Source organism: Sparus aurata, chromosome 3 (genome assembly GCF_900880675.1).
Source record: "Sparus aurata chromosome 3, fSpaAur1.1, whole genome shotgun sequence".
Classification (NCBI taxonomy): Eukaryota; Metazoa; Chordata; class Actinopteri; order Spariformes; family Sparidae; genus Sparus; species Sparus aurata.
Genome location: NC_044189.1, coordinates 12,743,627 through 12,768,991, shown reverse-complemented (window position 1 = coordinate 12,768,991; position 25,365 = coordinate 12,743,627). Strand labels below are relative to the sequence as shown.

Here is a 25,365-nt window from a genome sequence, read left to right as displayed (position 1 = left end):
TCGGATTAAGAGGGATTACAACGTTTGTTTAATTCCACATAATCCTACTGAGAGAGACCAGCAGCAGGTGCAGAACATCAGACAACACCAGCGTATCAGACAGAGGCCACCTTGATATATTCAGCCGCCATAAAACAATGTAACGTGTTATATAAATTACATAAAGGCTGGATTCAAATCGTGAAGAATCTCTGCCTGTTGCCTCTGACTTTAATCTGCATCCAGCCACAGTCTCATAATCCCTTTTTCTAATCTACAGTTGGATTCACATTTCTTTCTACGTGTGTGTTTGTATCTGTATTCATGTGTGTACATGAGAAGGTCATTGTTATGTGCAGGTCAGCACGTGATATGTGTTTTAATCTGTAGGCCCATATGTGCGTACATTCCCGAGACAGTGCTGTGTATATGGTTATGTATACATTTGGGTGTTTGTGTGTATAAATCGCATATTGAGTCACATTTCAGATTTGCATGTTTTTGATTCAGATGAACAATTATTTTCCAAACAAAACAGTGACATGAGCAGTGTTGTGAAAAGTAATCAAAGACATACTATTTATTGTGAGGAAGTTAAAGCTAAATTATGAAAAAAAACATTTGTAAACAAAAGACAAAACAGCTGATCATGGCTTGTTTATCTGCTTTAGACATAAGATATTTGAAGTGCTTTTCTATCTTTACGATGCCTGCAATTATTTGTTTGGTATACCAGTTATCATTATTTTATTAATAGTCATGAACAAGCACCTCTCACCCCCTGCAGGACAAGCAGCAGACTAATACACCCACAGTGTAAGAAGGAGCGCTGCTGCAGGTCATTTACCCCAATGGGCTGTTAGATCCTTCAACGCAAAGATCTTATAATGTCACACTACTGTTTTCTCCACTCCCTCTCTCTGTCGCCACAAACCACCACTTGGAACTTCAAGCTACTTTTCAATACATATCCCATCATGCATCATATTGTTGTCAGTATGCATATAGTTCATCCCTCACATTTTTGTCCTCTGAAACTATCCCAAGGAATTCTTGTTTGCTCTGTAAATGTAAATTTACTTATTTTTTTATGTATTCTTATTTTACTTCTTATTTAGTGTATTACTACACATTGCAATTAAAAGTGCAATTATGCTGTGACATTGTCCACCTTGGTGTTGTTTGTATGTGAAGAGTGAATATGTATTTATATGTATAAATTATTTATTTCTATCTTTAGTAATATTTGTGTATATATTTTTTTATATTTCTATCATTCTATCATGTATTCCATCTTCACTTTTATCTTGGTCTTCAAACAGCAGTTCACCAAAACACACCAGCAGATGGCGCCATTGTTTTTCCTTACGCGACTAACCGGAACTGCAAGAGAGAAGTGCTTTTATTTTGAAACGCGCTGCGCAGGAAGTCTAACTGACCGTGGCGCTGCGCAGAGTTTGACAGACCAGCGGTAAACCAACACAATGTGTCTGTGTGTGTGTGAGTGTGTGTGTGAGAGTGTATCAGAAACCTTTGAATCACAGCTCACTGTAAAAGTTAGGAGACCGCACTGAAGTGACTACCTGAGCTGTAAACCAGATACATGGCAGCGAGCCGGTGCTAGCTAACTCTTTCAGTGTCACTTAACGGTCGGCTGGTGGAAATGATCGAGTGATTTCAGGTCAGTTTCTGATTTTTTCTTTTCTTTTTTTTTTTTTTTTTGCTGCTGAGTTAAGAATCTTGCTCGACTGGTCTTAAGAAGTCAGTCTCATGTCCTGTCACTAACTTTGCGGTAATATCACCTGTCAGTCTGAAGCTCTTCGGCGTTCACATACATGTTAGGGGGATATGTTCTACATGTAGCCAAAGTGCGGCTCCGGTTTATTCTGGGTTTTCTTCACGATGGAGGGGTTGTGTTTGTTGCTCACTTCTTTTTTTAGCACTTTTCCACCCACCCTCCAAAACAACGACATTATTGACACATGAAGAAAAGTAAGGTTAAAGGTTGTGAGAGCATTACATGTCAAGTGGCAGTTTCCAAATGAAGAAATAGTTCAAAGTAATTCTGTCTTGAGAAAATAGTCCCCGCTGCTGCGCTGCTATCCATTTCTTTATGTTGCCTCCTGGTTTAGATCATGAATGATTAGTTCAAGTCTTCTCACAAACCTGCCAAAACCTAGGACATGTTGGCTGGTTCCCATTAAAGGGGCATGCCACCCATTCTTTAAGAGCTCACACTCTTCTGTGTCCCAGAAAAGCAAAGCAAACACTTTGTAAACCCTGTGTGTGATTTCATTTCCCATGAAAATGCAGATGATTGTGCAGGGAAAATACTGCGTCAACAAAGTCAGTGACCCCTTCACTGACCTCTGGACTGTGCCACTTTACAAAATTAAAACATTCATCCTATTTCTAAATTTAGCATATAACCACGCTGGCGAGAACTGTCTGGGGACACAGAAATCACACATGTGAAAATGACTTTCATTACTCTAAATGTGTCTAAGTAGTTCTCTTAACCACATCTATGCACCTTTTCAGTTCTATAAAATACCTGCTTTCAAGCTACTGTTTGGTGAAATCAGAGCTGCTTCCTGTCTGAAATATATGAAGACAGACTTGTTTGTTAAGGCTCCTGGACAGCCTCTCAGTGTGTCTGCGAGGAGGCTGCCTCCCCAGCTAAGCTAAACTCCCAGCTGAAGTCTGATCAGTGTCATTGTTTTGGTTTATTGATGGTAGAGTTCTTGCACGCGAAGAGAGGTCTTTGTATTCTACTTGGAATTAAGAAATGAAGGACTCAGAGGGGTACTCAATATGAACTTCCACGTGGTTTCTTTTTGTTTTTCTCAGTCCCAGAGACTGTCCTGCCACATCATTTGTGTCGGATCGTTATAAAAACCGCCATGATTCAGTACACTGGGTTTATGAGAAGTGTAAACACACACTGGTACATGCATGGGGATTCCAAAATTAGGGGTTTGTCAGGGAGTAAATTACTTAAGCTTGTGCGTGTGTGTTTCCGTGACACAGCAGGGTAGTTAGTCAGAGCCCGGAATGGCCTAAAGAAAGAAAGAAAGAAAGAAAGACAGCATCTCGGAGGAGAAGAAAGGGCAAAACAGAGAAGAGGACAAAAAGAGGGAACAAATATGGGATGAAGGAGGTGAAAAGTACATAAAATGGGGGAAGCAAGGAGGAGAGATGAGAGAGGAGGTGCGTTTTAAAGAGAGGGTTGAGGAAAAAGTGGACGATTTAAGAGAATGCAGTTCCCTGGGCCTGTAGCTGCAACTAATGCAAGTCAGATGTTTGTTCCGGGATCTGCTTTTTCAAGACCAGACCAGACAAAAGACAAAGTTTCTCCTCTTCGTTGGCTTTCAGGTAGGGCTGGGGAATATCAAGATATCATATCGTTATCAAGATGTGAGACTGTATATCGTCTCAAGATTTGGATATCGTAATATCGTGAAATGGCATAAAAGGTGCTTTTTTTCCCCCCCTGGTTTTAAAGGCCGCGTTACAGTAAAGTGAAGTGTTTTTCTGAACTCACAGTCTGTTCTACTTTTTCTAATACTTTACCCACTCAGCCATTATATCCACATTACTGACAGTTATTTATCAACAATCTCAATGTGTTAATATTTTGTGAAAGAGTCAACAGTCATCCCTGCGATGTGGTCGCATCAGAGAGGGTATTTGGTCAAAAACCTTGTGATGTAATTGTAATATCGAGATGTTTATGTCGTGTATCAGGAGAGAGCCTGAAAAATATAGTGATATGACTTTGTTTCGTTTCTCTGTGTCTGCGTTTCTATGTGCCTGAGTGAGTGAGTGTGAGTGTGTGTGTGCGTGTGTGTGTGTGGACACATCTGGAGGAGGTTGCGGGAAAGAGGTTTGTCTGTGTGTGTGGGGGTGTGTGGGTGTGTACGTGTTGTGTGTAAGGCTTGAAGTCAGACCCAAGGTTCTGCTGGTTTCTATTCAGCTCATGCTATATTTTTTACAAATTAGGTTGCACAAGCTCTAGCTTGTTAAACAAACTCAGATGAGATCACATCTGGTTTGGGGAACTTTTGTGAGTCACGGGCAAAATATAAAATCGTTGAACCATCACCATTGTTGTCATCAATATTGCCAGATTTTACCAGTGGTTCTCCTTGATTCTAGAAAGTGGATGTGATACAATTAAAGTTTTCGTCATAGATAATTGTCCATAACAATCCACTGAATTACACACGTAAATAAATAAGGAACTGAAATTTAGCTCTTAGATTTGTAACATTTCCTGCGTTCACGCATAACCAGAGTTATTTACAGGCATAGCTACCTCAGTAGCTTAGAAAACTTACCGTCAAGAAGGCAAATTTACATCGTGATCTCATCTAACTGCACCTTCTCTCTGTCTGTGCCTGTTCCTGGCAGTGTGTGTGTGATGGCAGAGCTCCCGTCTGGACTGCTGGAGGCATGTGTAGTGGTCGGAGCCCCCAGTGATAAGCTTCGAGACATATACCAGGTGAGAGTATATACAGAATATACTCATACACAAAGACGAAATAAAAAACCCATGTGCAGAAACGGGTGCGTTTACACCTTGCATGCGTCCTGTGTCAACACACCCTTTATTTAAGGATTATCAGATTACATTCACTTCTCCTGTGTCTCAGTCAAAGGGGAAACCGGGTATTTTTAAAACCTGGGCTGTTTACTTACATGTTCTGATGTGTGAATGATTCATACTTTTTATGGAAATCGGTCCAGTAGATTGCTGCGACACGGCTGCAACGTATTCCTTCGGGCGAGACTTAAGCTTCTGGTCACAAAAAATACCTTATTATTGAACACAAAGGTCTTTCTCCAGTAGAATCGTTTCTGTCTCGTAAACAGACGCTTATAATAGCAACCTCAGCCTCTCGGTAGCAAACACAAACACTTTGAGATGACATTACCTTGACAGACAGAGTTGCCTTAAAGGGTTGCATTGCAGCTATGTTACGGCTGCTAGCTGAGGCAAGCCGCTGGACCGGTTCCCAAACTTTTGGTAAGTATGAATCATCTTGAATCACACACCAAACCATGCAGATATATTGCCAAGGTTTAAAAATACTGGAATCTCCCTTTAACACTAAGAAGAGCGAGAGCATGTTAACCTCTTAATGAACGCCCCCATTTTGAGTTTTTTTTTCCAAAACGACATACCGAAATTAAAAGCATGACAGCTCCCACATAGTCTGAGACTCAGGGATGTGCTTGGTACCATTGGAAAGGTAACACCCTCAAGTTTTTTCTAGAAGTGTAAGTGTGTGTAACTGACATAGAGTTACAGAGGTTTTGAACACAGGTTTTGGTTTCCGTCCAATTCAAATGTCAATGAACTGACTAAGATATAAGGGTTCAGGTATGTCTATGGACACAGCAGACACAATTAGGCCATAGCCTCGGCTTGCTTCACTCAAAATTTGAAGTCAAAAGACAAAAAAAAAATGATTTTTCACAATTTTTTTTCTAAAGGCATGTCTGTGCGTTTTGCTTGGGTCCTTTTTTTCCAAGAGCGCCTACTGAGATTCAAAGGCTTATAACGTGAGAACCCCTTTACCTAGAAACATAATCTTGGTCTCAAATGAAAGCTAAGACCCTGGGGTTTCTTGCTTGTTCGACACTTGTAGCTAGTTTTGGGTAAAATGACATGTATATTCCCATTCTATGGACTCTTGGCGAACTATGAAAAGAAAATTGTGGCATGACGTTGTAGCTGTGGAAAAAGGGGCATTCTTGCTTCTTTCGGTAGAGGGCTCTTTCTAATGTTGTGTCATGGTGAGTTTAGAAGGCTATAACATGGTCTGGAAATAACTTTTTTCCTTTGTGTTTGGGCTTAAAATAATCACGACAGTCTCAGCTTTCCAACATTGAGTATATACTGTTAAGAACTGACGCTTAAAACTATTAGCGAAAAAATTATTTTTACCAAGGATGTTCGTTTAGTGAAGGGTGTTTCTATGTTGGAACGGTGTTCCTTAAGGGGTTAAACACATGCTATAGGTGATATCTAACAGATGAGACACATTCTTTGAAACGACTGTTAAAGTATACCATGAATACATTTTAAGAAAAATAATAAATAGCTGATTGATTTCAAGTACAATATACGCATACCTTTTGAACATACATGTGTGGTGTTCAACAGGTAGTTCTAGCCTAGTTCCCATGTAGCCAATTGGTTACACACCATTATTTTCTGCTCCTTTTGAATTGCAAAAAAAACCCCCCACAGAAAACATGTTTTTTAAATGGTGTATGTGCAGTGTTCTCACACACCTAAACATTTTATGCAGAAGTACTGAGTTTATGTTACACCTTACAAAGTAATTTATCAAGACATCATCTCAGACATAAGAGTAGATTTTTTTATGGGTATTAGTGTCTTCACTGACTGCTAGGTTGTCAAACCTATAGCCCTAATTATTTCCAAAATGTGTTACAGCTTCATCAGCAGAGTAAGTTAAATGAACTCCCCCTGCTCGAAGCTGAGGTGCTGCAGGTCCACGCCCCGCCCTTTGTTTCCAAGGAGACCAACTCAAGCCAGTCGATTGGTCCAGCTTTCAGTCGTGTCCAGAGGAGGAGGAGCTTCATCAAGAAGGTAAACAAAACAATTATTTGAAACTATGAATACAAATTCATTAAATCATGCTCAGTGTTAGACAGTTTTACTTTTTTCTGTCTATGTGACACCTTCCATGTGTATTTGTGGTGTCTCTCTCTTTGTTTGCAGAAGAGGCGAGATCGTGCTGCAGAGGTGCCAAATGGAGACAACACAAGTCGTACAGAAGTGTCCTCAGCGACAGAGGACATCAGTGTTCCAAAGGATCTGGATCTCATCGCCTTGCCACAGCTCTGTTTCCCCGGTATAGGGCCTTTGCTCTGTGTTGAACATGTCATGTTTAGAATTTATTAATACACAATACACATATTCATCTAATTAGGTGGGTAAGTTTGTGTTTGTGTCATATGGATGGGTGACATGAACGTGGCGTAGACCTCAACTCTGGATTGTGGCATGTCTTGAGACTTCTTGATTTCCATTGGTTAGGTGGTCTCCAGTTGGCCAATGAGCAGAGAGAAGACAGCTATCACTTCTTGGTTTTCACTGACCTTTTTGGGAACCGAACCCATGGAGTCGTTGTGCAGCATTACAGGGCAGTGCAGGTACAAACACACACACACACACACACACACACACACACACAGACACACAGACACTCAGACTACAAACCAATGAATCCAACGTTTTATTTTTAATTGGCTGTCCTGCCTCTCAGTCCTATCAGGAAGCTGCTCTCCAGAATGGCCACCGGTGGACCTCCTCAAAGTCCCGTCTCTTTACGCCCTTTGCTGTGTGCGTCATCTCCAAGTTCCCCTACTACAATGCTCTGAGAGACTGCTTGTCATGGTAATGATTATACAATGAGCTGATGGACAGCCTGACCTTAGCGACGGTGATTTAATGATATATTTAACACTCCCTCTGTATCTCTCATTCCCGTCTCCACCTTCTCAGTCTCCTGGTCCAGTTGCGGCCTGCAAGACAATCTGACTTTGAGGAGACAATAAAGGAGTTTTCAGCCAAGCTGTCGCTGGTCCCTTTACCTCCTCCTGGACAGCTACATGTGGTCAGAAAACACCTTTCCTCCTGTTGACACAGCTCTCTCCTTGATATCGTTCTTCATGTGTAAATAATGTCATTGTTTTGGAGGGTGGGTGGAACATTACTATAAAAATGAGCAACGAGACAATACACTGGAGCAGTACTTGAGAGCATTTTCAAAACATGCAGCCACATGTATAAAATGTCCCCAACATGTATGTGAATGCTGAAGAGCTTCAATCTGACAGGTGATATAACCATAAAATGAGTCACAGGACCCTCACTGTTTCTGTTTTTGTCTTTCTGTTGCCCCATTTTTACCAGTATGGAACCAAGTTTAGAAACATCAGTTGAAACTTTACAATGAACGTTTGCTCAATAAATGGATTGTAAAGTTTTTTTTAACAGTGAAATAACTATAAACTGAAATGTATGAACTGTGTTTCTACTGTTTATTAATGATGGATATTTTAAATGGTAACAAAATGACCTTGTGAGACCGATTTCAATTGTTAGATCTTTACAGTAACGTACTCTGTGTGTGTGTGTGTGTGTTTGTGTGTGCGTGTTAGAGCTTCAGCCTGCGTCCCCTCCATGTGGTTCTTCCATCAAGGGAGGATCAGGACAGCCCCATAATTGACATCGATCTGCACCTACCTTTCCTCTGTTTCACTCACACAACACTGCTCCAGGTAATGCAACAACAATGATCCGAGTCATAAGGAGATTTGAAACACATTTTTTTTTATGCTCCATTCACGTGGAAGGGTAGATGGCAGATGGAGAATACCTTCTGGACGGCGCAGTAGAAGCAGTCGGCAAAACGAAATGAGGAACGAAATGAGGAATGGAAAATATATAAAAATGATTTAATGTCGTTGTTTAGATTGCCCGTGTTTGCTCATCGTATGAGGGAACTACGTAACACCTAGTTGTCAGTTGTTGCCAATATTCTCTGCCAGCTTTATTATCCTGCTCTCATTCGCTAAAATGATATCCTGTTTTCCTGAATCCTTGGTAGTGCAACTTTAGTCACACAGTCCTACTTCCACTGTATTTATGGGTAATTATGTTAAATTGGATTGATTGATTTGCACTACCCCCGCGTTGGAAGCACTGTAAAGCACATCATAAATTACATCCTAAATATTGAAAATGGGATAAGGTACTCTATGAGGTTAACCCTACGAGAACTCACTCACTAGACTTCTTTGTCTCTAGGTGCTGTCCTGCCTTCTCCAGGAGCAGAGGCTGGTATTTTTCTCTGCTGACTGGGCCAAACTCACACTGGTCGCAGAGAGTTTGCTGCTGTACCTGCAGGTCAGTGCAGGAGGAACATTGTGTTTTTTGATATTTCTCCTTAACTTAAAAATAATCCCAAACTTCCTGCAGCATTCCCTCATCCATCTTTCCATCTGTTGTTTGCTTCATCTCTTCCAGCCTCTGTCCTGGCAGCAGCCCTATGTCCCTGTCTTGTCTGGAGGAATGCTGGACTTTCTCATGGCGCCCACAGCCTTCCTGATGGGCTGCCACATCAGCCACTTTGAAGAGGTCGCAGCAGTAAGTACGAATATTCACTGTCTCTGTTCTTGCAGCATCAAGGATAAAAGTCTCTGCTTGCTTGCTGTCAGCAAATCAGACCTTTTTTTTTGACCAAGATGAAGGGAGCCACGTCGGATATTTTGAGATTTCGGCTCACGGTCATATCTAAACTGCTATTCCTCCATACTCAAGGGAGGACATATTATCATTATTACGGAATATTGTGTTGTTACTTGAACAGAAATGGATGTTTTACGCATAAAATCCGATTGCTTCAGCTCGTCCTCATGATGTCTCCCAGAGAGCATAAAGCTCTCGGCCTTAAAGTTAACATCAGATTTATCTCAAGCGTTGTTTAAATTGTGAGTGTGCGTAATTCAAATGATGTGATCATCTTGATTGACATGCTCACACACAGTTCGTAACAATAGCTGTTTATTCTCCACTGCATTCATCTTTATCCAGTGTGTTACACAAGCTCGGTTCACATATTTAACAGTAGCTGCCTGTTAGTCCAACAGAGCAGGGCACAGTCAGACTGTGCTGTAATGAATTGTACCCATTGTACCTACAATATGCGTGTTCGTGTTGATTTGTGTGTAAACGTTTGTGTATAGGAGACAGAGGAGCTAATCCTGGTGAACGTTGATGACGGCATCATTCAGTCGTCGTGGTCTGAAACCCTCGACCTGCCAGCTATCCCTCTGGCTGCAGCTGAGAGCTTTATTTCAAGGTAACACACACACACACACACACACATACACACACACACACACACACACACACACACACACACTGAAGACCGTCCGTCTCCTTTCATACACACTTCTGTTACTGCCAATAACTCTAAGTTGGATTCATCAGTAAACAGAACTTTTTTCAGTCATCCAATTTGAAATTCTGGTATTTCTTGGCGTGTTGTTTGCCGTGGTTGCATCTCATGAGAAGTCTTCTGAGACCACTACAAGACAGCCTTCTTTTGACAGGACTTGTGCTAATTGGAGTCTTGTGTTCTTTATTTAGCTAATTCTATATCTTTGATGACTGTTTTCCTAAGCTTGATGTATCGCTCTGACTATATTCTTTGAATACCGTGGTCGCTATTGGTCTTTCTAATCATTTTTTTGATGCAACCGGAGCCTAGCCATGATTTGACACAGAGTAAACCATTCTTTGTTTGGATTAACAATTCGACTTCTTTAAAAAATGCATTTTTAAATGCTTAAAGAGCGCTTTAATCTACTCCCTAAATACCTGCCAAATCCAATTTTTAGAAAGGGAACGCAATTTAAATGACTGAATTAGATCAAGGTCCTGCATGGCTTGTCTCTGTGTGCAGGGCAGAGTGTCTCCAGCTTCACTATGACTTGGAGCTGTGTCATCTCGGAGCGGCGACTGATGCCAATGCCCTGCGAGGCCAACGCAGAGACTGGCAGACGCGCCTCAACACACAGATACAAAACATCGCCCTGGAACTGGTGGTCAACATCTTCAGGTAACGAGTGGTCTTTAAAACCTGTTTAAGATATACTAAACCAATTCTTAATTAAACTTCTATTTATACCGTTTTCATCACCCAGAGGCGTCCAGGACTTTCTTAACCACGAACACAGAGTTTTTAACAGTGAGGAGTTCCTGAGAACCAGAGAGCCCACAGACCAGTCCTTTTACAAGAAGGTACACTCGCATATTTACATACAGATATGCACGCGAGTAAACACACACACACACAACACTCAGACAGCCTGTGCTGCATGTTTCTCCTTTGTTGTTTCTTCTTAGGCATTAGACACGCATATCTTCCACTCGTTTCTGCGAGACAGGCTGAACAGGAAATGGGACACCTTCAGCCGCATGGAGCAGAACACTCGTAACCACGCCCACAGGTACGATTTCATTACTGAGGGACGGAGGTAAAACGGGCAACTCTGAGGGGATCAAAGGGCAAGAAAGAAAGATGGACAATGAATGAATGGAGCCTAGGTGTGAATTCTTTCTGCAGCTCACTTTTATGGCTTGTGATCCAAACATTTCTGAACACTGCTAACTTTTTAGTCCACCAACCAGTGTGGCTAGAAACTACAAACACTTTTGTTGATGTAGTCCAACAATTTTTCTTTTTTAGGATAACCCAGCCCTTTGCCAGCCACCAATTCGAGGGCTGCCCCATACGCGTTATACTTGTTAAACCTGGTAAACCAGAAACTAATACTTGATCAGCAGGAAATTAATTTGCACCTTTTTTAGTGATTCCGACTTCTCAAATGTCAAATTTGCTTTTGTTTGTCCTCTGTAATATAGTTTCGTTTTAAACTGTTGGACAAAACAAGCAATTTGAAGACGCCACCGTTTAAGAAGAAGAAGAAGAAGAAGACATACTTTTTTCATTCTCTCAGGCAAATTCACTTAGAAATTAATCAAGTGTTTTGAGAAAATGATTGGCAGATGAATGTTTAATAAAAATAAGCATTAGTTGCAGCTCTAAAACAAGAAAAAAGGCTGCCTCAGGTCAGTTGGTCGAGTGTACAGAGGTTGTGTCTTCCCTGAAGCCTCCCAGGGTTTGAGTCCAAACTGCGGGCCTTTTGCTGCAAAAATCCCATTTCCTGTCATCACTCAAGCTATCCTGTCAATAAACCCATGAAAAGGCCAAAACAAAAAACCCCACAGCTTTTAGTTTTAGTTTTTTTTTTACATTTCTGCTTGTAATGTTGAGATGGGGAAATTGAGAAGGAAACACAAAGGTGCTTATCAGAAAGGAAGAGACTTGCCGGTGATAAAGACCCTCATGCAGTGAATAACTGGAATGGAGGATGTCCCCACAGCTATAAACATGAATCATCTGGGTTTATTGCACCAATAAAGACCCCAATAAATAAATAAATACATATGAGATTGTATAGAACTAATTTAATATTGACAAAAATAAAGGAAACTACTGTAACTGATGTCTTCTCTTTTTCATCCTCAACCTCTGCTGTCTGCTCTAATTCTTCTTTCTCCAGGAATCGTGCGATGACGGAGTCTCCTCGACGTCCTCTCATGTCCGATTTGTCCAAAACGGGCTACAGAAGCTACACCAGCCCCAGCGACAGACTGAGCAAGAGGCTGGGAGCCAGCATGCCGAACCTGGAGAACCCCGACACTGTGACCCCTATCAGCTCAAATAGACCGGCCTCTCTCAGGAAAATGACTCCGGACACTGGTCAGCACTAGCGAAGGAAACAAATTAAAATGACTGAGAGTTGAACTGCTTCTTATTTCCTTCCTCGCATTTCAGGGTTGAAGCTTCCAAAGAAAGCAGTGAAGGTTTTCCGCCTCCCGGAGTTCCCCCCTCCGCTGGCCTATCATTATGTCCAGAATTATTATTCTGACATGGTTTCTTCCCTGGGAAAGGCTATTAACACTACACTGCCCGAAGAGTCCGCTCTGCTCGCAAGGTACTGTGAGGAGAACATAAAAGTGATGGACAGTAGAGAAAATGTATATGTGCAAGGTAGAAAGATTTGATTGTTTAATTGTATGGCTGGAACAACATTTGATATCTGAATTAAATGTTTTCGACAGTTTACAGTAGAAACAGATACTGAACTTTTTATTTGTATGTCATTAACATTCATTTTATTTTAATTCCTGAATCATGAGCTGTATATGGTAAGGCATAAAATAGAGGGGGATAAATGCTAAATAATCTTGCAGGATCTGCAGTGTCTACAGGTTTGCTTTAGTTTCTGTTTAAAACACATCTGTTACTCAGAGTTGCAACGATGAGTCGACCAAAGGAGAACATTTATTCCAGCTGAAATGTGAAACACAATTCCAGCTCTTAAGTGCAAGGCTCTGCTGCTTTTCATTATCAATAATGATCGTTACTGAAGAGTCTTTCGGTTTGTGGACTCTGAGAAGTTGTGATGGGCATTTATGACAACTTTGTGTCATTTTATTGACTGACTGATTGATTGATAAATTGTGAGACTGATCAGCAGAGTGATCAGTAATGAAAATAATTATTTGCAGCCCTTGTGTCCCTATAAATCTCAGACAACACAGTAAAAATCCAGCTTTTCGGTCCGATTTCCTTCTGAGTCACTTTTTCGGGAAATACCAAACTAGTAAAACAGGTTGCAAGTGTACTAATACTGTGATGAGAATTGCCACGGGCTAATCTCGTAGGGTTTCCGGAACAAGTGACTGACTCAGGTTGAAGCCTTTATTTGAATATAACTAAAGTTCCACACAAATGATGCGCATTTCATGTAAACCAACAAACATGTAAACAACTAGATGACCCAAACATGTCAATGTCTCTCTCTAGGTATCACTACCTGCGTGGTTTGGTGAACACTGTGTCCAACAGGCGTCTGGATGCTCTGGAGGACTTCCAGAGTCTTCATAAGACTGACTCGGATATCTTCCCTTCTCAGATGGTTAAGTCACTGGTTGACTCTCTGCCAGAGGCTGAACGCTTACAGGTCAGTACAGGCCAAGACGAATGAAGACGGTGTGTTTTACTCTGCTAGTTACTGAGATTCACTTCTGTTGATCAATATTCAACTATATTTTATAGGTGTTGAGTACATTTAATGTCTCTCCACAGGCGGACAGACGCCCAGAGCTCAAACGGCTCATCAGCCGGGTCAAGAGGGACCAGGAGAGGGAACGCTCGTGCCATGAGAACGGGCAGGAGGACGGTGCGGTGAAGCGCTTCCAGCTGCCGAAAAAATACATGCAGCTGGAGGAGTTTGTGAAATGTATCCAGGAGTCTGGCATCGTAAAAGACCAAGGAACTATACATAGACTCTTTGATGCTTTAACTGTAGGTAAGTAACGTAGTATACTGCATATACTTACATTTAAATGGTCCAATCTGTATTATTTACTCTAAATGCACAGTTGTCAGAGCAGCTCAAGCTTTTCCCTTCAAATGGGCTGTCCTGTAGAAGTTTTCTCACAAACTCCACCATGTTTGACCAGCCTCAGCACACAAACACACACACACACACACACACACACACACACACACACACACACACACGCATTGCCACAAAAATATTCCACTACACCCCTCCTCGTCCCTTTTTCCAGGCAAACATTTATTCCTTGGGTTAATCATTACCTCACCTCTTCTTGAAGAAGGGGAGTTTGTCACGGAGCTGTTTGGTGTTGTAGGTGTAACCAGGGCGCCAGTGGACATTTAGCTGGAGGCTAATGGTTAAAAAGTTGCATATCCTGATAAAAATAGGTACATAAATCACTATTAATCCCGTTGAAAGCCATTCTTTAACCAAGTATTCAATTAATTTACGTTGAAGACGATGTTCTCCAAAGTAAACATGTACAAGCAGTCAGTAAAAAACTTAATTGAGCCAGTGTGAGAGCTGCAGTGACCGAAAACATTCCAGCAATCTCAGATTGAGAGCGAAGGTGAGGAAAAGATTCTTGAGTCATGAGGGCCGTCCCTCAAGATAGTTGTGTTGAATTTAAGATAAGACCTCAGGGAGGAAGGGAGGAGGGAGTTGTGGGAGCTGAGGTGCTTTTTCAGAAGCTGCAGTTTTCTACCAAATTTGCTAGAAATCGTTCCTCAGGAAGAAAGTTTGGACCGAGAGCTTATCTTTACCCTCCACATTATGCTATCGGAAGAAGCCATTTGCATCCTGCTGTTTTTCTTTTCCTATTCTGACACACACTGGAGAAACAGATACAGAGAGTTCAGAGTTTTTGGCTGTCAACTCTAGAATTATCAGCAACATCCAAAAACTATTGTGGTGGAATATTGTTTGAGTAAGACAGAGCTAAATAGACGTTTCCTGGCAATGTGGATATGGAGATATGTGGTTATCTGACGACAGAATGAAACTGAATTTTGCTTCTGTAATACTTTTATTGACTTTTATTACCTGTTGAATAATCGATCTGTGACGTGGGGACTTGTCATTCTTTAATTCTTGGATGTTTTATGTATGACTAGAACACAATGAGAATATTAGTTGTTTATCAGGTTTTGCAAGAACATATATATTTGTCATCAAAGCATTTATGAAAAGTGAAATCTACAGTATATTACCTCTAAAAAAAAATTATAAAAATTCACATAATGCTAAACGCCAAGGACAGAAAAAGAATATAACCTAGCCATTTGGAAATACATGAAAAGAAAGAAAGGCTTTTGTGACTTTACTGTGTCTCAATGGCCACTGGCAGATGAGTGTTACTGTATGGAATGCTTGATTGGTTGGAGGAAGCACACAGCCTCTGCTGTATGTAGTCATTGTTGTAATACAGTAAGGACTACAACCCCCAACTGCAGGCATGCTGCCAGATTAGACTGAGAAAAAACAGTTGGCCCCGGTCAGATACCAGAGATACCAGATGTTTCCACATGTGTGAAAGACTATTAATGTTTCCTGTTAAAGGTTTTTTGTCATCGAAGTCACAAGTCCAGAAATGCTATAAATCATCCTCATCCTGAAAGCGTTTATTTGTTGCAGGTCATCAGAAGCAGGTCGGTCCGGAGTTGTTCAGAGTCTTCTACACCATCTGGAAGGAGACCGAGGCGGAGGCACAGGAGGTCTGTGTGTTTGTTTTGCTTGTAACACACAACCGAGAGGCCCAAGTCTTGAATATACAGTAGTGTTACATGGGTTGAAGTTATATTCCCATCCACAACATTCAGAGGTAGTGTAACATATAGAGGGAAAATCAACATTTTGCGTCTGTCAGCTGATCATGTATTAGTTTGTTCATTTTTAAATGTAAAGACGAAAATGAGGCAGCTGAGCTTCCGTGTGTCTGTGTAAATCTTGGAAGATGCAAATGATTAAAATGACTGGTGTCTCATGCATGAAATACTGCGTCTGACAAAATCTGTTCAGTGGTACAGGTCGTCTGGCTGGTGCAGTCTGGAAAGTTGTTCTGCGCGAGGTCATAGGAGAAAGTTGAAACCCAAATATTGTTGCATAATGTGAGCTTTGAGTAAACGTAACTGTGATGAGAGTAAGCATTTCCAACATTTACAGTGAACAAAACAATATCATAGAAAGATAAGACGGCAAAATCAGTTTGTATAAACTGCAAACTGAATGAATATTATGTTTCCGAGTCAATTTCTCACCCAATTATTTCAGATAAAAAGACAATCATTTGAGATAACAACTTTTAATGGTGTTAAATATGCATTTCTGTGCATTTTTTTTGGAAACATAACACAAATCCTGTTACTGTAGTAATGCAGATGTTTTAGTGTCTGCGTGTCAAACCCAGAAGATAATGTGAAATCTGTGGTAACTGAGCTGAACTTGGTTAGCAAGCACTAAACAATCGTCTTAATCAAGGATGATGAAAAGCCGTATTCTGTGAAATCAGCTGACTTGCCCCTGTGTGATTCTCAGGTGTGCTTGCCGGCGTCTGTCCTGGAGCACATTGAGCCCAGTGAGTGCGTCTTCAAGGTGTCCTCCTCAGTGAAGACGAGCCGCGGCGTTGGGAAGATCGCCATGACACAGCGACGGCTCTTTCTACTGACTGACGGACGGCCGGGGTATGTGGAGGTGGCACAGTACCGAGATTTAGAGGTAAAACAAAGAGACCAAAATGAGATTAAAATGAGCCAAAGGAAGGTTATGAGGAGAGAAATATGGGGCTTGTTGTCTGTTGATCCTGTAGGAGGTGAAGGTGTCCTCGGCTCCCTTCCTGCTCCTGCGAATCCCCAGCCTGAAGCTGCGAGTTCGGGGGCGAAAGGAGGCGTTTGAAGCCAATTTGAAAACAGAGACGGAGCTGTGGAACCTGATGGTCAAAGAGATGTGGGCCGGCCGCAACATGGCCGACCAACACAAGGTAAAGATGTCACCGATGGTGTGTGAGTGTGTGTGAGGAAAGTGAGAATCATTAAAGAGAGGAATAAATGCATGAGATTTGCTGGGTTATCATGTGACTTTATTACTCATAATATATCCTTATCTCTCTATCAGCTTGTGTGTGTGTGTCTGTGTGTGCGTGCGCATGCCAGTTATTGTGAACTCATGTGACCTTTGGTAGGTGTGGTTGAAATTCCATGAGGCATTCGTGAACCTAAATAGACCCGCTTGAACAAAGACGGAGGGTTTCCTTAGTGAAACCAGATGATGAAACTGTAACATCCCTGTCTCTCACTCCTCTCTCATTCTTACTCTCATTTCTCTCTTTTGGCGTGACAAGGTAGACCCCCCCCCCCCAAAAAAAACAAATAGACAAAAGGAAAGAAGACCCACTCATCACTAGAGAAAATGTTCTCCCCATTTCTTTTTAAATTCTGTTTTATTGGATTTTAGAGTAAACATGAACAAGCGCAGATTTCAGGAGGTGTGGTGTTGCTCTGCTGATTTCTGGGGAAAAATTGGTATATGTAGCCCGCAAGTACCAAATTATGTCCACGATACGTTTCCTGATTCAGCAGTAATAATATAAGGGGATTTAAAAAATGTAATTAACAATTATATAAGGAAAGTAAGTTTAAATCAAAAGGGGGAAACGTGATTCAAGCAAGAGTCAGTTTATACATTTTCTCCCCGTTTCATAGTGTGTTCTTGTACATTTTGGTTTGTGCTGGCTTGCGTATCCTGCATCCATTTGGAGGGTCAGTTGTGCCGAAATAAACACTAGGCATAGAGGATGCAATTCGCACATGAATGGTAATAGCCGCTTAGCACCAGTATGGGGATGTGACAGGGTCAAGAGTCAGGAAGCAAGTCAGTTGCAGTATGGACAACAGTGTGACAACAAATTCACGTTTGCCATCCAGTGGTATCCTCCGTTAACATGTGTAGTATGTGAACAGCTGCATTCAGCACACAGCCGTTTGTTTACAGAAACGTCTGGCTCAACCTAAAGCATATCTCCGGCCTCCGGTTTTTAGATTATTTGCAAGATTTCTAAAGCTTTAATCTCTGTGACTTAAAATGCGTCCACAGTTTCTTATTTATTTGTACGATCTCAATTTTTATGGGTTTTTTTTTCATGAAGCACCCGCTCTGTCTGCTTCTTTAGAACACAAGTTAAGTTTAAATGTAATCATAAAAGAATCTTCTGTCTCCAGGACCCCCAGTACATGCAGCAGGCTCTGACCAACGCCTTGTTAATGGACGCCGTTGTGGGCAGCCTTCAGAGCAGCAAGGCCATCTACGCTGCTTCGAAGCTGGCTCACTTTGACCGCATCAAGATGGAAGGTAGACGAGGATGGTCATGATGATGATGATGATGATGATGATGATGATGATGATGATTATTATTGTTGCTTTGGTTCCTTTGCTTTTACAACCAGCTCACACTATGAATTCAGTTAGCTTTGGTTCGTTGCCTCTGAGTTGCTGTGGTGACTTGGTTAATGACTTGGCTTCCGCTCTTATTTGCATACGGCAGACACTCTGTTGAGATTTGTCTGAGAACATCTGGAAACTTTGTGTTTTTCAGCAGATAATGATTCATCAGTGGGCTTTATTACTGTTCACAGGGTTTTCTCTGCTTGTCACCACCTGTGAGAGGTTAGTTATCCCTTTTTAACAGCGGTGTGTGTGTCTCTAGTGCCGATGATGGTTCCTAAGACGACCGCAGAGACGCTGAAGCATAAAATTAACCCCTCGCTGGAGCTGGCTGCACCTCAGGCTGTAGATGTACTTCTGTACACACCAGGTAAAAGACACACACACACACACACAGACACACACAAATTGCTCCTCAGTGAGGCTCGTATCCAAGCAGTCCCTTCAGCGTTCAGAATATTGCTGCAATGGAAAAGTATCATGTTAGGGCAGTTTCACAATCCAGAGTTTCAACTGTGACACCATCACACACACACACACACACACTGACTGACAAATACACACACGACCTTTGCTTTGTTGTCACCCCTCGATCTCTCTCTCTCTCTCTCTCTCTCTGTCAGACTCGCTCTGTTTCCCTCTAACATAAAAAAGACAGACTGTCATAAAGCTGCAGACTCTATACAACACTTCCTCCTTGCCGCCTTTACAGGAAAAAGGCTTGTGTGAAGGCACGGTTTCTGAAAATGGGCTATATATGTAGCACTTGACCTGTTTTATAATAAAAAGAGAAAACTCTCGCTTTCTCCCTCTCTACAATATGGGACCTTTTAAAGGTTTAATTTGTAAAATATGGCCAAAACTTGAAGCAGAGTAACAGCTGATCTTTGCTCCTTATCCTTGGCTATAGCTAACTTCCAATAACTAATTCCCTCATGTCTAAGTTAGCCATGTAGCTGACAGCCCCTATAGTTTACCTGAATCCAGAAACCAGACTGGGACTGAGCAGTCTCAGAGACCAATGAATGAAAGTCAGTCTAACAACAGGTTATAAAGTACAGAGGCGATTTACAGCGACCCTGACCCTTTATTCTTTAGGCAAAAGTTCTGGCCATACCTTACAAATTGCCCATTTAAGTAGTTTCTTAATCATTGCATGTCTTAACTGGTTGTTGACAGTTGAGAGATGACAGTTAACAATGTGACGTGTAATTAAATGTCCCTGGCTGGATTTAAACAGGACACAGTAGTGTCAGCACCTTAACCTTGAGGCCATCAGGTTACCTCTTTACTGAATATTTTAACAAGAATGAAATGTTATGGCCTTTTCAACACCTATGTGACAATGCTCTCCCCTGCATTATAAAAGCGCAAAATGATGAAGCATCTTTTGGGGGGAAATAAAGGTAGGACGAGCGTTCTGGCAGCTTGTGGTGGGCCGAAACTTTATGAGACACTGTATTTGTTTTGTCTTTTACTGTGTCACCCATTGGGACATCCCAGTCATCAGATTAAATCTTAAAACACAAGACTTGCTTACTGCTGTTAAGCCTTCGTAAAAGAGTTTATTGAGGGGGGGCAGACAGACTGGTGCATGACATGGCAGGAAGACTTGAGAGGGAGCAGCCTATAAAGAACTATAAAGCCGTGGCCTTCAGTAGACCGAACATCTGGGGACACTTAGATGCCCGGCTGGAGGCAGACTGACCCCCAGGACTAACACACTCATACATACTCATACTCTGTGATGCCCACATTATTCACACACTGTCCAGTTCTTTCACAGCAGTCAGCTCTGTTGGTGAAAAGAACAAATCTGTCCATTCAGATCCTCTCTGACTCTCTGGTTTGAATATAGGTCACTGAATTGAATTCCTGGCGTGTGTCCAGTTCACTCCCACCTCCCTCTGCCCTCTCCACTCCACTCCCTTCTCTCTCTTGTTTTCCCTCACTTTTTACACTCAGCTCTCTCCTTCCCCTGTGCTTCCCACTGTCCCTCTCCCTCTCTCCTCCAGTGAAATACAGGATGTCACTTTCTGTTTCTCTCCGCCAGCGGTGCTTTTAAATAGCAGCAAATACGTTAGAGGAAATCTGACCGTTGAAGCCAGGGTGGAGTCAGGCAGCAGAAAAATAGTTTTGGTTGGTATTCACATTCTTCATGTAGCCCCTGAGAGAGTAAACACTTGCAGCTGGAAGCCACAAGACTTTGATAAGCTATTGAGAAGTGACTGATAAATACTTCACGTGCATGTGTGTGTGTTTCAGGTCAGTTGTGGGTGTCTGTGAGTGGAGGGAAGGTGATGGTGTTTGACGCCTCCAGCTGGTCCCTTACGCACACGTGTCACGTTGGGAATGCACGACTGGTAAAGAAAAAACACGGCAGACACATAAAGTTTAGTTTAGTTCTGTCAAGGAGTTATGACAAAACCATTTCCTTTTTATCCAAGTCTGTGAAATAAACTGTACTTCTCTCACTTCCTCATCTATTTCAATTTGTATCTTTTCCACAATTTTGGGCCTGAATCAGACAAAGCCTGTTGCGTCAAGATGACAACATGAATCATGGATGCATATGAGAACTTTGACGTCATTTAGATGAGAAACAACTTGAAAAACAAAACACTTTTATATTGCTCACAGTAAGATACCAAAAAGGAGTCATGATAGCTCATTCTAATGCTGCGGTGAACCCGGTGTTTGAATGTCACCAGATGTCTGACAGCCTCACATCAGTGGACAGAATCAGGAGATAAACTGCTCATCCATGCCGCTGACATCAGATACAGATAAAACTGTTTTCCTCAGCTTGATTTTTTTCAATGTTATTTCACTTCAAACAGTGTCAGTATTATCCTCAGACGAGCACGCACATGTTCGAGGGAGGCCACAGTGTGAGGAATAGGTTGAAGACCAAAACATTTTCTTTCGTAATGAAATTAAAAAGTAGAAAAAGCCTCAAAGCTTTTGTGGAGAATGTTCATGGTTAAAGAGGTTAAGGCACCTCTCAGGACTGGTTCTTATCACGGAGGTCATCTCCAGGCATGCAGCTCACAGTCACATGAAATATGTTATCTAGTGTGTGCGTGAGACACTGTGTGTGTTTTCTCTGGGCTCTTAACCATAATATATGCACACAGTTCACCAACAGGTCTCATGTATAACGCCTGGATCGTGCCATTACTTATGCAGTTTAGTGACTTGAAGCTAGACAGATGATTGAGACAGCAGTCGGCAACATTCTGCGGCGGTTTAGTTTGAATCTATAAAAATAGACCGTGATATTAGATGCCCTGGTGCTGAGAGGACGGGGTGTTCTGAGGTTGTAAGATAATGCTCCCGCCTGGTGGAGGAATTCAGTACTGCTCATTGAATTTCCTCCCACAAAAAACATTTTTTGCGTTTAAGTGTAGCAGGTTTGTATAAAAGTAAGTAGATTAAAGGAGAAGTTCACCCAAAAATTAAAATTCATGTCGATGGAAATTCGGGGGGACATTTCGGAGTCCACTGAACCTTTCTGGAGCTTCACAGCAAATCAGCTTAGCAGCATCTATTTTATAATATTTGTTATTTAAAGCAGAAATTATTTCTACTGTATATCAGTCTGCTGATTCTTTTCTTGATTAATCAGTGAATTGTTTGGTCCATAAAATGACAAAAATAAAACACAAAGAGAAAAGATCCGCAGCCGAGGGAGAATAACTAAAAAAGACTACAAGCATATTGACATGTACGTGTCTTTCAGAGCTCTCCCTCTCTGCCACTGTAGAAAAAATGGAAAGCAGTCCACAAATAATCAATTTATGATCACGTAAAGGCAAATAACTCCTCAAGCCAGAACCTGCAAATGTTTAGTCATTAGATAAGTTGCAAATTAGTTTTCTGCCAATTGGCTGGTTTCTTATTTAAATAACTGTTTCAGATCTGCTTTTTATTTCCCATCAAAGTGAAAATCCAACTGAATGCAGTTTTGTGCAAATAAGTAGCGATACGATTTACTGCCTCTGGAAACCACTTCCCCTCTTCTGGAGGACGCTGATGTCACTGATGTGAAATATATGCTGCAGAAAATACTTTAACAAGTATGAGGATAATATTAAATTGCCTCCTCTTAACAGAAAATAAACTATATCATAATTGTATTATCTGCATTATTATCATTATTCATCCAAAAATTGACCCCTAATGTTTCATATCATGTAAAAGTTGTGATTTATTTGAGGAAACTTGGTTTTAACATTATCAGCTGTAGTGTGACTCCTACCCTGGGTCTCTGATTGCAGAACTGCATGCTGGGAGTAGATAAGGACCAGGTCTGGATGGGTTCTGAGGACTCGGTTATCTACATCATCAGCATGGTGGCCATGGTCTGTAACAGACAGCTGACTGAACACAGGGCCGAGGTCACCGGGCTGGCGCTCGACGTAGACAAATACAGGTAACGAGTCCTGCCACAGAACTTAAAGCTCTCTGTTAACATTATTTCAGGGATTCATTTCTCACCTTTAAGACTTGTTGGGATTACTTTACTGTCATTATCAATCAAAGCACATGGCATGAATTCAAAGATGGATAATCTAGCAGGTAACTTTCAAAATTAAATAAAAATCTCATATTGCCAAATTTAAGTTTGTAAATCATGGCAGGCACAGAGCTTTTTGCAGTGTTTAAATCAATTTTCGATCAAAGTGACATGTTATTGCTCAGATGGACATAAAAAAATAATAACTTAACTCTTACTATTTGACTTTGGTTTTCAGTCAGAGGGTGGCGTACTCCTGCAGTGTGGAGGGGACCGTTATGGTGTGGGACATCTCGACACTACAGGTCAGTTTCAAAACAACACTTTGGGACTCATAGACTGTGTTTTATTGGTTTTCTGTTTTGAAAATAATCTTGAATTAATTGTTTGTTTAATTTTAGAATTTAACTTTTTAGTTCAAGGATTAAAATGTGTTAAGATACTACTACTGGTCAGATCCATTCCTCTATTTATTCTCTGGTTTCTCAATTTCGGTTGTTCTGTTTGCATCAAACAGGTGAAGAGACACTTTCGTCTCTCCTGCGACCGCCTGCAGTCAGTCTCCAGCTCTAACGGAACACTTTGGTGCTGTAAGTTTCACACCGTATAGCTCATGAAAATAAGGTACTTGATGATGGTAATGAAGTCATCCCTCTGTGTTTCTCTGTCTTTCCCTCCAGGCTCCAGGGACAACATCATGGAGGTGTGGAGGAACGGCTCAGTGAAACATCGTCTGAATCTGCCAGAGCAACAAAAAGAATCTGCAGTTATATTCAGCTCTGTGCTGCTGTTACCTGAGGTACCACACACACACATGCACACACACAAACACAGTTTGAGTATATGTGTCCTGTTTTTTCTTGTATCTGACCCTTTTGTCCTCGTTGTGTTTGTGTGTGTCAGAGGGAGGAGCTGTGGAGTGTGTGTGTGGACTCTGGTGAAGTGAGTATCTGGCACATTAAGGACACTAGCAAACCATTTCACCGCGTGGCTCTGCAGGACTGCACCGGATGTTACTGCATGATCAAAGTTAAAAACCAGGTTACTACACAGCACTCGAGCACACACTTCAATATTTAAATCTCACTAAAAGCTTCAGAACCCTGGCAGTGACTTCTTTCTCTCCAGGTGTGGGTCGGCGGTGTCGGACGCAGCTCTACCAAAGGGAAGATTTACGTCCTGGACGCAGAACGCCACCAGGTCCTGAAGGAGCTGCACGGCCACAACGACAAGGTGATGTCGCTCTGCTCTGCTGAGGACCGCTACGTCCTCAGCGGAGCTGGGAAACATGACGGAAAGATCGCCATCTGGAAGGTGGAGTAGAGCGGGAAATGGACAAATGTGAAAGTTGGACCCCAGGTTGAGAATCGGGGTGAAGATCTGTGTTCGACTTCTGCACCTCCAAGTTTTGAAGGAATTATCTTGGCGGTCACGTGAAGCAACAAGTTTACATTAAACATCACCGACTGAGCAGCTTCTCCCGCCTGCTATGAAGCGGTGATCTGCAGTTTAAAATACTTGGAGCACTAACACGTTGTTTTATCGGCAATATATATATGTATATAATCCAAAGTGCATCGCTTTAAGGAAGGTTTCTACATTTTATAGTATTTTAACGCTGCATCCTTTTTCATACCGAGTTTGATCATACTAGTATTACGTGGAAACATTGTGTGACTGAGCCTCGCTTCAAACTGTGTTTCTTCCAGCTCACGGGAGTCAAACTACCCCAAAAACAAACAATCGCTGTGGGAAAAGCCTTAAAGAAAAAAAAAACAACCTTATTATGTTTAATAGACAATGTACAGTGGAGCGATGGGAAAGATGATAGCTGGAATCTTGATAAAAACACAAAATGAGGACTCACCCCTCAGAGTTTCACACTTGCTTGTTTTTCTTTACCAGATACTTACCTCATTGTTAGACAAAGTTTCTACAGTTGTCTGTATTTATTTTCCAACAAGATCAGTTTCATCCGTGTTTTTTGGTTTTAACAAGTAAATGCAAAATGTTTTTTATACATAGACTGACAAAACATATGAAAAATGCTTTACACATATTAAAATGTTTTGAATTTTAAGGCTTTAAATTGCCTCTCGTATGTTAGAATGTATTTATCATCGGCAGACGCTTGCGTCCTGTTTGTTTTGGAAAGATTTTCTAACTAGTTATTTTCACAATGGTGTTATTAGAGTGAAACAGGACAGACTGAAGTTTTCTTCTCTTTCACTGCCCTTTTTTTCTTTCTCCATGAAAGTTCTCTTTCTTGCTTGTTGGACAAAAAGCCTTAAAAGTGGGAGGATTCTGGTTCATTCAAAGGTTCAACTTATCTTTTATTAATGTATTTAAACACTGTATATAACAGGAGGACGTGGAAATCATTTTGTGTTTTGTTTCATGAATATTGT

The 25,365-nt window shown here is 41.4% G+C and overlaps 1 protein-coding gene across 3 annotated transcripts; it reads left to right on the top strand.

Moving 5' to 3' along the window:
• Positions 1-1,405: 1,405 nt before the first annotated feature.
• Positions 1,406-25,365, top strand: dennd3a (DENN/MADD domain containing 3a). 3 transcript variants are annotated; one of them, XM_030412893.1, is made up of 31 exons: positions 1,406-1,660; positions 4,119-4,120; positions 4,393-4,483; positions 6,449-6,604; positions 6,737-6,869; positions 7,055-7,170; positions 7,284-7,414; positions 7,523-7,634; positions 8,182-8,301; positions 8,831-8,929; positions 9,050-9,169; positions 9,769-9,884; positions 10,491-10,646; positions 10,732-10,828; positions 10,934-11,037; positions 12,154-12,353; positions 12,429-12,588; positions 13,464-13,620; positions 13,746-13,968; positions 15,637-15,716; positions 16,537-16,716; positions 16,808-16,978; positions 18,216-18,345; positions 18,701-18,808; positions 20,704-20,801; positions 22,719-22,873; positions 23,196-23,262; positions 23,475-23,547; positions 23,638-23,756; positions 23,861-23,998; positions 24,086-25,365. In XM_030412893.1, the coding sequence occupies exons 3-31, from the start codon at positions 4,403-4,405 to the stop codon at positions 24,278-24,280; spliced, it is 3,795 nt and encodes a 1,264-aa protein (XP_030268753.1). In that variant the 5' UTR covers positions 1,406-1,660; positions 4,119-4,120; positions 4,393-4,402; the 3' UTR covers positions 24,281-25,365. The 3 variants fall into 3 exon arrangements, with proteins under 3 accessions (XP_030268753.1, XP_030268752.1, XP_030268754.1); XM_030412892.1 differs by lacking the exon at positions 4,119-4,120; XM_030412894.1 differs by lacking the exons at positions 1,406-1,660; positions 4,119-4,120 and adding an exon at positions 3,333-3,354.